Source organism: Rhincodon typus, chromosome 15 (genome assembly GCF_021869965.1).
Source record: "Rhincodon typus isolate 14 chromosome 15, sRhiTyp1.1, whole genome shotgun sequence".
In the NCBI taxonomy this organism is placed as follows: domain Eukaryota; kingdom Metazoa; phylum Chordata; class Chondrichthyes; order Orectolobiformes; family Rhincodontidae; genus Rhincodon; species Rhincodon typus.
Window position 1 is genome coordinate 55735857 of NC_063346.1, and position 13590 is coordinate 55749446.

General features: G+C 46.1%; 1 protein-coding gene and 1 long non-coding RNA gene across 2 annotated transcripts in view; one reads left to right on the top strand and one right to left on the bottom strand.

The window, feature by feature from the left end:
* The window catches only part of e2f4 (E2F transcription factor 4), a 98929-nt gene extending 98284 nt beyond the window's left edge, over window positions 1-645 (bottom strand). Inside the window, exon 1 of the mRNA XM_020518358.2 lies at window positions 407-645. Within this exon, the coding sequence (XP_020373947.2) occupies window positions 407-523 (117 nt within the window). The 5' untranslated portion in view covers window positions 524-645. The remainder of the gene's footprint in view (window positions 1-406) is intronic.
* A 5463-nt stretch (window positions 646-6108) lies between these two features.
* The window catches only part of LOC125485028, a 9867-nt gene continuing 2385 nt past the window's right edge, over window positions 6109-13590 (top strand). The window contains exons 1-2 of the long non-coding RNA XR_007263805.1: window positions 6109-6190; window positions 8257-8451. This is a non-coding gene — a long non-coding RNA (uncharacterized LOC125485028). The remainder of the gene's footprint in view (window positions 6191-8256; window positions 8452-13590) is intronic.

The window sequence follows — 13590 nt, forward strand, 5'->3', positions numbered from 1 at the left end:
GGGGGGGGAGAATATGTGGGGGGGAGTGGTCAGTGGGGAATGTGGGGGGGGGATGGATAGGTGAGTAGGACGATACCAATGTGGGTGATATGGGGGGGGGTGAGGTGGAAGCGGACGCGCTGCACCGGGAGGTTGAGCACGTGCTCTCCCCCCCACCACCCGACCCAGGGCCGCGCGGCCTCCCCGGTGTCTCCGGTTTGTGGGGGGGGGGTGGTGGTGGTGGGGGTTTTGGGTTTCTAGCTGCCCCCCCCCCTTTTCCCCCCCCCCCCCCCCCAAAAAAAAAACCCCTCCTCATTCCTCTCCCGGAGCCGGCGGAGATGCCGGTCTCCCGGTGGTCCTTACCCCGGGGGGGGGGATGAATCCCCCCCCCCCCCCCCCCGGTTTACCCCCCCCCCCCCCCTCTCACCACTTTCAGGTCGAGCACCCCGTCCTTGGCCTCCTGCAGCAGGGACACGAACTTGGTGGTGAGGAGTCCTAGGCTCTTCTCATGCCTGCTCGGAGTCTGCGGTAAGGCCTCGGCCATCTTCACCAACACACTCACTTTATTTCCTCACTCACTCACTCCCTCCCTCTATCCTTCTCTCTGTCTCTATCCCTCTCTCTCTCGGTCGGTAGCCGTTAGCAGCGCGCAGCACGCCGGGACTGATTTGACCCAAGCCGGGCCCCGGCCAGGGAGCGTCCTCAAACCGCCACCCTCTCCGCGAAGCGCAAACAGTCCCGGCCAGGGAGCGTCCTCAAACCGCCACCCTCTCCGCAAAGCGCAAACTGCCAACTGCCCCAGGTCCCAGCCAGGGAGCGTCCTCCAACCGCCACCCTCTCCGCGAAGCGCAAACAGTCCCCCCACCCCAGGTCCCAGTCAGGGAGTGTTCTCAAACTCCACCCCTCTCCGCAAAGAGCAAACTGCACCCACCAGGGAGTGCCCTTAAACTGCCTCCCTCTCCGCAAAGCTCAAACAGCAAGCCCCAGCCAGGAAGCATCCTCAAACAGCTGCCCTCAAATGCAGTGAGCAAACAGCACCGACCATACCCATCAAGGGACAGTTCTCAAACCGCCACCCTCCCAGCAAAGCACAAACAGGAGTACCAGTGAAGGAGCATCATCAAAACACCACAGTCCCAGCAAAGTGCAAACTGCGGTTCTCAGGCAGCATCTGCAAACTGCCACTTTCCCCACATGTCACAAAACCACCCAGATCTAGCCAGGGAACATCTGCAAATCACTGAAATATCAAGAAATGCAAAACATCCTACTGCCTACCTCAGGGACCGTGTATTAAAAACATGCTCCCCAAAAACCAGAAACCTGCCTGCCTTAGGAACTGTCTTTAAACCCACACTCCTTCTGCAACCCTCCCATACCCTCCACAAAGGATGGAATATTGGGGTGAGGTTAGGAATCCATCTTCAACATCCCAAGTTTGAAGGCTGTGAAATATTGATATGAAATAGGAATTGAGACCTGAGGTTTATCAGCCCTGATCTCATTGAAAGGCAGGGTAAGCTTGAGGCGCCAAATGTCTTCCACCTGCTTCTTTTCCTTGTTTTCTTACAACAACGTTCCAAATAAAAGAAGATTTCAGCTCAGCTGCCCAAACCCCTCCACCAACCTCCCTCCAAGGTCTTCTGCCAACCACCTTCATTCCACATTTGTCATGTTTTGGGGAGGTGGTGGCTTCATTCTATTGTCACTGGACTGGTAATCCAAAGACCTATGTTAAAGCATTGTGAAGCGTGGGTTCAAATCTCGTATGTCAGATGGTAAATTTAGTTCTGTGACTAAATCAAAAACTAGTCTAATAGTAATTATGAAACCACTAGCAATTGTCATCAAAAACCATCAGGTCCTAAAATGACCTTAAGAAATGAAAATCTGCCACTGGTATGGCCTAAATGCCATTCCAGACCCATAGAACTTTGCTTGTAGCCATAGCAGCCTCTCAATTGTATCAAACTGCTACAAAGCCTAAAGAAAAGGAATAAAACCAGAAGCATTGACCAAGCATCAGAAACAATAATATTACCCACAGCCCTGTTGATCCTAAAAAGTCCTCCTTATTAACAGATCTAGCAACTTAAAACTGCAAATGAAGTGCTATCAATCGTCATCAGCAGAACTGTATTTAACCAGAATCTGTAATCTAATGGCCCAGTATGTCCCCCACTCTACCATTGCCATAGGACCCGGTGATCAAACCTGGTTCAATGAGGAGTACAGGTGGACATGTCAGGAGCAGTACCAGGCATACCTCAAAACGATATGTTAACCTGGTCAAACTACAACACAGGACTACTTGCATGCTAAACAGCAATAGACAGAGCTAAGGATCCCACAACCCAATGGATCATAGCTAAATTCTGCAATCCTACCATATGCAGTCATGAACAGCATGGACAATTAAACAACTAAAAAGAGAAGGCTCCACAAATCGTCAGTGATGGAGGAGCCTTTCACATCAAAGCAAAAGACAAGATAGAATTACTGTCAACCATGTTCAGCCAGAAGTTCTGAGTGGATGATCCGTCTCAGCCTCCTCCTGAAGTCCTGAATATTACAGATTCCAGGCTTTAGCCAATGCAATCCACACGGTATCAAGGAACAGTTGGAGATGTTGGACACTGTGAAGACCATGGGCCTTGACAATATTCCAGCAATATTACCAAAGACTTGCTCTGCTATGTCCCTAAACATGCTGTCCTAGTACAGTTACAACATTGGCATCGTCCCAATAATGTGGAAAATTGGCCGTGTATGTCCTGTGTACAAAAACACAGGACCATCCTACCTGGCCAATTACCGCCTCAGCAAGCTGATGGAAGCTTTCGTCTGTTGTGTTATTAAGTGACACTTAAGTCAACGATAACCTGCCGCTACCAACATCCTTGTGGTTACCATTGAGGAGAAGCTGAACTGGACTAGCTGTAGAAATGGAAATAGAAAGAACTGCAGATGCTGGAGTCAGAGTCAATACAGTGTGGAGTTGGAGGAACACAGCAGGTCAGGCAGCATCAGAGGAGCAGGAAAAGTCCTGATGAAGGGTGTAAACCCAAAATGTCGACTTTCCTGCTCATCTGATGCTGCCTGACCTGCTATGTTCCTCCAGCTCCACACTGTATTGACTAGCTGTAGAAATGCTATATCGATAAGAAGTGGTCAGAGACTAGGAATTCTGTGGCCACTAACTCAGCTCTCAGAGACTGTCTCCATCTACAAGGCACAAGTCAGGAGTGTGATGGAATACTCCGCACTTGATTGGATGGGAACAGCTCCAACAACACTTAAGAAGCTTGACACCATCCAGGATAAAGTGGCCCATTGATTGGCACTCCATCTAACACCTCCAATATTCACTCCTTCTGTCATCAATGCACAATGGCAGCAAGTGCACAAGATGCACTGGAAATATCCTCCAAGGCTCCTTTGATAGCACCTTCCCGACCTGCCACCTCTTCCACCTTAGAGGTCAAGGCCAGCAGAAACATCAGGCCCCAACATGACTTTCTCTCACAAATGTGGATGTTCACTGTTTGATGCACAATGATCAATTCCGCTCACAACTCCATGCACACGAAGCAGTCTGTGCCTGCGTGCATCAAAGTATGCTGAACAAGTAGCAAACAGACAACCGTGTAATTGGAGAGAGCTTTACTTTCAGTTTAAAAGAGTAGATGGAGCATTACTCACTATGTGCTGTGCCTGTCCTAGGAGCATTTGATGAAGACAGTGTCAAGAGACATTAACTTTCTGTTTAAAAATGTAGAGTAAGCTTTACTTTGTATTGAACTCAATGCTGTACTTGCTTTGGGATGTTTGATGGGGACAGTGTAGACAAAGCTTTACTCTGCTGTTAGCCCCTATGCTGTCCCTATCCTGGGAGAGTTTAATGGAGACAGTGTAGAAAGACCTTTACTTTCAGTTTTCTTTCCATTTAAAAGATTTGAAGGAACTTTACTCAGTGTCAAACTCTGCGTTGAACTTGACCTGGGAGTTTTCGATGGGGACAATGTGGAGAGAACTATACTTCCAGTTTAAAAGAGTAGAGGAGCTTTACAGTTTTGGCAAAGATCTGTAGCTCGGGTTGTGGGTGAGGTTGTTGACATGCTCGCCGAGCTGGCTTGTTCTCGTTCAGACGTTTCGTCACCATGCTCAGTGACATCATCAGTGAGGTCTCTGGGGAAGCGATGTTGTTCTACTTTGCTTGGAATTTATACTGTCCGTTCCGTTATGGTGAGTACTGACATTTCCGGTTTTGATCTGTATGGGCTTGTATATGGGGTCCAATTCTATATGTTTGTTGATTGAAGTATGGGTGGAGAACCATGCCTCTAGGAATTCCTGTGTGTGTCTATGTTTGGCTTGGGCTACTATGGTTACCTTGTCCTAGTTAAACTGATGGCCTTCATTGTCTGAGTGTACTGATATGAAGGAAAGTTCATCATGTCATTTTGTTGCTAGCTGACGTTCATCTATTCTGATGGCTAGTTTCTGATGGCTTTGCAACGCCGCGCAGTACCTGTCCTGGAAGTGTTTGATGGGGAAAAAGAACAACTGTGCAAGGTAATAGCCATCTCCAGCAACAACGAGTCCAACCACCCCATCATAATCTTCGATAGTATCATGATTACTGGATTATCTTCTATTGCCACTCTGGAGTGGTGGGGAGTTTGGTCGATGGGTATTGATCAGAAACTGAGCTGGACCAGCCTTATAAACATAGTGGCTACAACAGCAATTGAGGCTAGAAATACCATCCTGACTCTCCAAACCCATCTTGGAACTACGATGTTGTGGCCATTGCAAAAACTTGGGTAACTCAGGGATAGGAATGGTTGTTGGAAGTTCCGGGATTTAGATGCTTTAAAAGAAATAGGGAGGGTGGAAAAAGAGGCGGGGGAGTGGCATTGCTAGTCAGGGCTAGTATAGCAGCTACTGAAAGGCAGTTCGAGAATGATATGTCCGCAGAGTCAGTTTGGGTTGAGGTCCAGAACAAGAAAGGAGCAGTCACTTTGTTGGGGGTTTTTTACAGACCCTCTAATAGTAGCAAAGAAGTGGAGGAGCGGATTGGGAGGCAGATACTGGAAAGGTGCAGAAGTCACAGGGTTGTAGTCATGGGTGGCTTCAACTTTCCAAATATTGATTGGAAACTTTTTAGTCGTAATAGTTCAGATGGAGCGGATTTTGTCCAATGCGTTCAGGAAGGATTCCTGACACAGTGTGTAGATAGACCAACATGAGGAGAGGCCACTTTGGATTTGGTGCTTGGCAATGAACCGGGCCAAGTGTTAGACCTGTTGGTAGGAGAGCATTTTGGTGGTAGCGATCATAACTCTGTTACTTTTACAATAGTCATGGAAAAGCATAGGTACATACAGCAGGGTAAGGTTTATAATTGGGGGAAGGGTAATTATAATTCTATTAGGCAAGAACTGGGTAACATAAAATGGGAATAGATGCTGTCAGGGAAGAGCACTATAGAAATGTGGAGATTGTTTAAGCAATGCATACTGCATGTGCTCAATATATTTGTCCCTAGCAGGCAGGGAAGATGCAGTTGAATGAGGGAGCCTTGGTTCTCAAGAGAGTTTGAACGACTGGTTAAGAGGAAGAAGGATGCTTATGTAAGGTTTAGGAAACAAGGAACGGAAAAGGCTCTAGAGGGATACAAGTTATCCAGGAAAGAGCTGAAGAAAGGGCTTAGGAGAGCTATAAGGGGGCATGAGAAAACCTTGGCAGATAGGATAAAGGAATACTCCAAGGCTTTTCACACGTACGTGAGGAATAAGAGAATGACCAGAGAAAGGGTAGGGCTGATCCAGGATTGTAAAGGGAATTTGTGCACGGAGCCTAAAGAGATAGGAGAGGTCCTTAATGAATCCTTTTCTTCGGTATTCACAACTGAGAGGGACCTAGTTGCAGAGGAGGAGAGTGTGAAACAGGCTGATAGGCTAGAGGAGGTGGATGTTAGTAAGGAAGGTGTGCTAGGAATTCTGAGGAAGTTGAAGATAGATAAGTCCCCCTGGCCTGATGGGATTTATCCAAGGATTCTATGCGAAGCAAGGGAAGAGATCGCAGGGCCTTTGGTGATGATCTTTTCTTCCTCACTGTCCACAGGTATAGTGCCGGAAGATTGGAGAGAAGCAAACGTTATTCCCTTGTTCAAAAAACGGAATAACGATAACCCCAGAAATTACAGGTTAGTTCGTCTTACATCAGTGGTGGGAAAATTATTGGAAAGGGCTCTGAGAAATAGGATTTATGATCACTTGGAAAGGCACAGTTTTATTCGTGATAGTCAGCATGGATTTGTGAGGGGTAGATCATGCCTCACAAACCTTACTGAATTCTTTGAAGAGGTGACCAAACATGTGGATGAAGGTAGAGCAGTGGATGTGGTATACATGGATTTAAGTAGGGCATTTGATAAGGTTCCCCATGGTAGGCTCATGCAGAAAGTAAGAAGGCATGGGATAGGGGGAAATGTGGCAGATTGGATTCAGAATTGGCTGACCCTTAGAAGACAAAGGGTGGTAGTGGACGGAAAATACTCAACATGGTGCTCAGTTACGAGTGGTGTACCAGAAGGATCTGTCCTGGGTCCTCTTCTATTTGTGATTTTTGTAAATGATTTGGATGAAGGAGTGGAAGGGTGGATTAGTAAATTCGTGGATGATACGAAGGTGGGTCGCGTTGTGGATAGTGCGGAGGGCTGTTCTAGGTTACAAAGGGACATTGATAGGATGCAGGGGTGATTCATTTTGGAAGGAAAAACTTGAAATCAGAATGCAGGGTTAACGGAAAGATTCTTGGCAGTGTGGAGGAGCAGGGGGATCTTGGGGTTCATGTCCACAGTTCCCTGAAAGCTGCCACCCAGGTGGATAGAGTTGTTAAGAAGGCGTATGGTGTGTTAGCTTTCATTAATAGAGGGATTGAGTTCAAGAGCCGTGAAGTTATGCTCCAGCTATACAAAAGCCTGGTTCGGCCACATCTGGGGTATTGTGTCCAATTCTGGTCACCTCATTACAGGAAAGATATGGAAGATTTGGAAAAGGTGCAGAGGAGATTTACCAGGATGTTACCTGGAATGGAGGGAAGGTCTTACAAGGAAAGTTTGAGAGAGCTAGGGCTTTTCTCTTTAGAACGACGAAGGATGAGAGGTGACTTGATAGATGTGTACAAAATGATCAGAGGTATAGATAGAGTAGACAGCCAGAGACTTTTTCCTAGGGTGGAGGTAGCTATTACGAGGAGGCATAGTTTTAAAGTGAGTGGAGGTAGCTATAGGGGAGACATCAGAGTTAGGTTCTTCACTCAGAGAGTGGTCGGGGCATGGAATGCATTGCCGGAGCGGGTAGGGGAGTCGGCCTCATTAGGGGCATTTAAGCGGCTATTAAATGGGCATGTGGATGATAGTATAAGGTAGGGGTGGAGGATAGATAGACCTTAGGATTAGGGTAAAATTTCAGCACAACATCGTGGGCCGAAGGGCCTGTACTGTGCTGTACTGTTCATTGTTCTTTGTTCCATCTACAAGATACAAGTCAGGAATGTGATGGAATGCTCCCCATTTGCTGAGATGAGTGCATCTCCAAAAACATTCAAGCAGCTCAAGACCATCGAGGGCAAAGAGCTTACTTCATTGACCTCAACTACTGGTGGCACAGAGACTCAGTGGTTAGCACTAGTGTGTCATAGCTCCAGGGACCCGGGTTCAATTCCACCCTCGGGTGACTGTCTGTGCGGAGTTTGCACATTTTCTTCATGCCTCCCACAGTCCAAGAATCTGCAGATTAGGTGGCTTGGCCATGGAAACTGCAAGGTTACAGGGATTGGGCATGGGGGTGGGTCTGGATGGGATGCTCTTCAAAGAGTGAGTGGACCTGATGGGCTGAATGACCTGCTTGCACGCTGTAGGATTTCTAATATATCACCTTAAATACTCACTCCTTCTACCAATAACACACAGTCACAGTAAGGTGTGGCATCTACAAGTTACACTTCAGTAACTCACCAAGGCTTCTTTAACATAACTTTCTGAGCCCTAGAAGGACAAAGGCAGGAGATACATGGGAACACTACCATCTGCAAGGTCTCATCCAAGTTGCCGCTAACTTAACCTGCCTAATTTGCAATGTTGCTAGTGAACTTGAAGCATGAAATCAATGCAGAAAACTTGTGCAACGAGAACTAGGATATGCTACTTTACACCTAAACTGAAAATTCTCCTTTGCTTTTATTGTTTTGGGAGTTCACTTTCAACAGGGCATGAATACTTTGGGAATCATTCAAAAAAAGAGTGAAATAAAGATTCAAAAAGGACTTGGTCCAGTCTCTTCGAACGCCTGCAGAATTGCTTGATGTATGTGAAAGGATTTTTGAATGCATGACTGAAAGCCACGAATGGAAAGTCAGAAGTCTCCCAAGAGGAAGCAGAAAAGATGGAATTTTCTGTATAAAGTAAGAATTGCATTTGTATAGCAATTGAAACAGCCTGAACATGTCAATTAAGTACTTTTGAAATGCAATCCCTGTTTAATTGTATAAAATGCAGCAATTTGTGTGCAACAAGTTCCCACACATTCAGCAACAAAATAAATGAAAAGTCTTCAAAAATATTTACACACACTGGAAAGGGCAGGGAGGAACTTGGTTTAACACGTTAGATGAAAGTTGGCACCACCATAGCCCTCTCTCCGTCTTTCATTGAAGTGTTGGGCTATGTTGTAAACTCAATGGAATGGCGCTTGTAGTCGTGAGTTTCTGATTGATAGGCAGGAATGCAGCATCAGAGTCAAGGGTGGCCACACAAATACATGGAACAGGATCTTGGAAACTCGCAACTAACGATGTGGTGGCAAACAGGTTGAGAAAAAGCTGGACATACTTGGAATGAGAATGTCAAGAGAGTTGGAGCACAGAGGTGAGTGGAGTGTCCATCACTAAGAACATGGTGCTGGGGAAGCTGAAAGGTCTGAAGGTGGATAAATCACCCGGACCAGATGGAATACACCCCAGAGTTCTGAAGAAGATAGCTGAGGAGATTGTGGAGGCATTGGTGGTGATCTTTCAGGAATCACTGGAGTCAGGGAGGGTCCCAAAGGACTGGAAAATGGCTCATGTAACACCCCTGTTTAAGAAGGGAGGGAGGAAGAAGAAGACAGGAACAATAGGCTGGTTAGCCTAACCTCAGTTGTTGATAACATTTTAGTGCCCATAATTATAGGTGGGATTGCAGACTATTTGGAAGTGCATGGCAAAACACAGATGAGTCAGCACGGCTTCGTCAAGGAGAGGTCCTGTTTGACAAATCCATTGGAATTCTTTGAGGAAATACGAGCAAGTTAGACAAAGGAGAGCCAGTGGATGTAGTCTATTTGGATTTCCAGAAGGCCTTTGACAAGATGCTGTACAGGAGGGCGGTAATTAAGCTAAGAGCCCATGGTGTTAGTGGCAAAGTGTTGGCATGGATAGGGGATTGGCTGACTGGCAGAAGGCAGAGAGCAGGGATAAAAGGGTCTTTTTCAGGATGGCAGCCAGTGACTAGTGGAATTCCGCAAGAATCCATGTTGGGACCACAACTATTCACATCATACATTAATGATCTGGATGAAGGAACTGAGGGTATTGTTGCTAAGTTTGCAGATGACACAAAGATAGGTGGAGGGACAGATAATGTTAAGGGAGCGGGGAGGCTGCAGAAGGACTTGGACAAGCTAGGAGAGTTGGCAAAGAAGTGGCAGATGGAATACAGTGTGGGAAAGTATGACGTTATACACTTTGGTAGAAATAATAAAGGATAGACTCTTTTATAAATTGGGAAAGGCTTCAGAAAACTGAAGCACAAAGGGACTTGAGAGTCCTAGTTCAGGACTCCCAAGATTATCATGCAGGTTAGCTGGCAGTTAGGAAGGCAAATGCAATGTTGGCATTTAAGAGGGCTAGAATACAAGAGCAGAGATGTACTGCTGAGTCTGCATAAGGCACTGGTCAGATTGCATTTAGAATATTATGTGTCGTTTTGGGTCCTGTATCTAAAGGATGTGCTGGCATTGGAGGGGATCCAGAGGAGGTTTACAAGAATGATCCCGGGAATGAAGCACTTGTCATATGAGGACTCTGGGTCTGTACTAGATGGAGTTTAGAAGGATGAGGAAGGATCTGATTGAAACTTACAGCATACTGAGAGGCCTGGATAGAGAGGAAAGGGAGAATATATTTCCACTAGTAAGAGGGACTAGGGCCTGAGGGCACAGCCTCAGAGTGATGGAATGGCCCTTCAGAAGTGAGGTGAGGAGGAATTTCTCCAGCCAGGGTGGTGAATCTGTGGAACTCATTGCTGCAGAGGGCTGTGGAGGCCAAGTCATTGAGTCTATTTAAGACAGAGATACACAGGTTCCTGATTAGTAAGGGGGAGCAAGGGTTACAGGGAGAAGACAGGAGAATGGGGTGAGAAACGTATCAGCGATAATCGAATGGTGAGGAGACTTGATGGGCTCAATGGCCTAATTCTGCTCCTGTATCTTATGATTGCCAGGAAAATGCAATGGATAGCTTAAAGATCCCTGATTATGGCAGGATCGTGAACAGAAAAGCAAAAGGTCAAGGCTGAATAATACAGGATCAAAGGTTAGATCTAGGTTCTGCTCTGCAGCTTCATTTAAAAGCGAAATACTGTGGATGTTCTGAAGGAGAGGCATATTGGACTTGAAACGTTAACCCTGCTTCTGTCTCCACAGATACTGCCAAACTGCTGAATTTCTCCAGCACTTCTCTGTTTTCATGTTACTCCATTTATCTTTGAGGGCATGATGCAGAGGAGGGCGTGGTAGGATGGTGAATTCATTCCCCGCTGATAAAATAGGAAGCTATGATCATGTCCTTGACAGGGTGTGCTCTCCCTAACATGTGCAACAGTGAGCTGTCGGTTTGAAAACCTTTCTTCAATTCATATTTTGTCATTGCTAATAAAGCAGAGACTAAGTCAATGATTAAAGATAAAAGTTGAAGACTTGGGTCGTTTGGGAACATATGGGATTTTGATTTCTGAAGAAGGGTCCAGACCCGAAACGTCAGCTTTCCTGCTCCTCTGATGCTGCTTGGCCTGCTGTGTTCATCCAGCTCTACACCTTGTTATCTCAGATTCTCCAGCATCTGCAGTTCCCACTATCTCTGAGATTTTGATCCCTGTTTAAGTAGAGGATAAACCAACATAGAAAGGTCGAGCAAAGTGACTTGTTTCCACGTTGGAAACGGTACGTAATTCATTCCTGCAGAAATCGATACAAAATTCCATTCAGAGTCACAGCCATACTGACTAGCCAGGGCTGTTTTATGACTGGGTCTGATTAGAAGGTAATTGCTAACCCACTTAGCTAGCTGCCAGTGAGATATTGACAGACATGTTCATTTCTGAAATCAGGAGGAAATGTCACTCTATTGCTGGGGGCAATTGGCCCTTCCAGAGCTAGGGAGACAATGAAAAGATAGTGACCTCAACTTTAAAATACTAATTATCACACATTAGGTCAAAGGCATTAGGTCTTAACTCCCCAAAGCCTATCCAAGTGTGCAAGTCAGGAGTATGGTTGAATACTGGAACAAAAACAAAGTTGCTGGAAAAGCTCAGCAGGTCTGGCAGCGTCTGTGAAGAAAAAGTCAACGTTAACGTTTCGGGTTCGGTGACCCTTCCTCAGAACTGATGGTGGCTGGGAAAATGTCAGTTTATATGCAGAAAAAAGGGGAGGGGGATTGGGTAGGGAGTAAATGATAGGATAGAGCCTAAAGAGAGAGAAGAGCAGTTGGGCAGACAAAGAATTGCTAACGATCAGGCTGGGAGGGTGAATAGTTGTTAATGAGGACTGTTAGTGACTAACAACAGGGGGTGTGTAATGGCTGGCTACGTGGTAGCAAAGCCTGGTGTGTGGGTTAGGGGACGGGGACATGGGAGAGTTTAGATCCTAAAATTATTGAACTCGATATTCAGTCTGGAGGGCTGCACGGTCCCCAAGCGGAAAATGAGGTGTTGTTCTTCCGGCTTGTCTTGAGGTTCGCTGGAACACTGCTGCAAGCCAGAGACAGAGATGTTGGCCAGGGAACAGGGTGGTGCGTTAAAGTGGCAGGCAACAGGCAGTTCAGGATCTTTTTTGTGAGCAGAACGTAGATGTTCTGTGAAGCGGTCACCTAGTCTACGTTTCATTTCCCCAATGTAGAGGAGACCACATTGTGAGCAGCAAATACAGTAGACTAGATTCTGGGAAGTGCAGGTGAAGTGTGGCTTCACCATCCTGACTTGGAAATATATTGCCATTCCTTCACTTTCACTGGGTCTAAATACTGGAATTCGGTCCCTAAAGGGCTTTGTGGGACAACCGACAGCAGGTGGATTGCAGCGATTCAAGAAGGCAGCTCATCACCACCTTCTCAAGGGCAACAAGAGACGGGCAGTAAATACTGGCCCAGCCAGCGACGCCCACATTCCACAGAAGAAGGGAAAAACTAGGGTGACCATGGGTGGATGCTGGGTGAGGACAGGATTGGACAGGGCCCATCTATCTGGAGTCACATGTAGGAAAGCTTACACACACTGACTGTATCATCTCAGACAGTGCTTTCAGCAGAAGGCAGCACAATAAGAAATAATGGGGGAAAGAAGGAGTTAAGTAGAATTATTACAGTTTGGAAACAAACCATTTGGTCCAATGAGTCTGTTTTGGAGTTTATGGATCACATAACCTTCCTCCAGTGCCTTTCTACCTTGGTAAACCAGAAGAGCATTCCTTTCTCAAGGCACTAGGGTAAGCTTTGTTTTTGGGGGCAAAGCCATGGAGCAGGAGTCAAGACATTCAGTATTGAACCATTGCTCATCCCAAAAATATTCTAGTCCTTTGCATACACCCAGTGGTGCACAGCCTTATTTTTAGAACAAAAATGCCCAACGCAGGATGCAGAATGAGCAAAACGAATGCACAAAGCTTTAAAAGTGAGTGGCGGAAATGTAACAGCTCATATTGATAAAACACAAAAAGGCCTGTGAGAGACATGCTGGTTTCAAAATGAGTGGTTTTGCACTTATTTAGAAAGGCCAATTATAGTGGCAGCATTATTTACACAGGATTGGCTGTGCTTAACTATGAGGTTATAGTGAGATTTCAGTGATTAAAATTATGTTACTCTGATTGAAGTTAGTGGCTAGTCATATATCAGTTGTTTTATTATTGTTACACAAACTGAAATGACTGATAACAGGGATAAAAAAAAGCGTAACACTGCATGGGATTGCGAGATACTGACCGGATACAGACATAGCGTGGGACTGAGAGAAAACTGAACGAATAGTTCTGAGGATGGGTCACCGGACCCAAAACGTTAACTCTGACTTTTTCTTCAGAGATGCTGCCAGATGTGCTGAACTTTTCCAGCAACTTTTGTGGGACTGAGCGATACTGACTGGATACAGAGACAGTGTGGGACAGAGAGATACTGACTGGATACAGAGGCAGTGTGGGACTGAGAGATACTGACTGGATACAGGACACAGTGTGGGACTGAAGGATACTGACTGGATACAGAGACAGTGTGGGACTGAGGGATACTGAC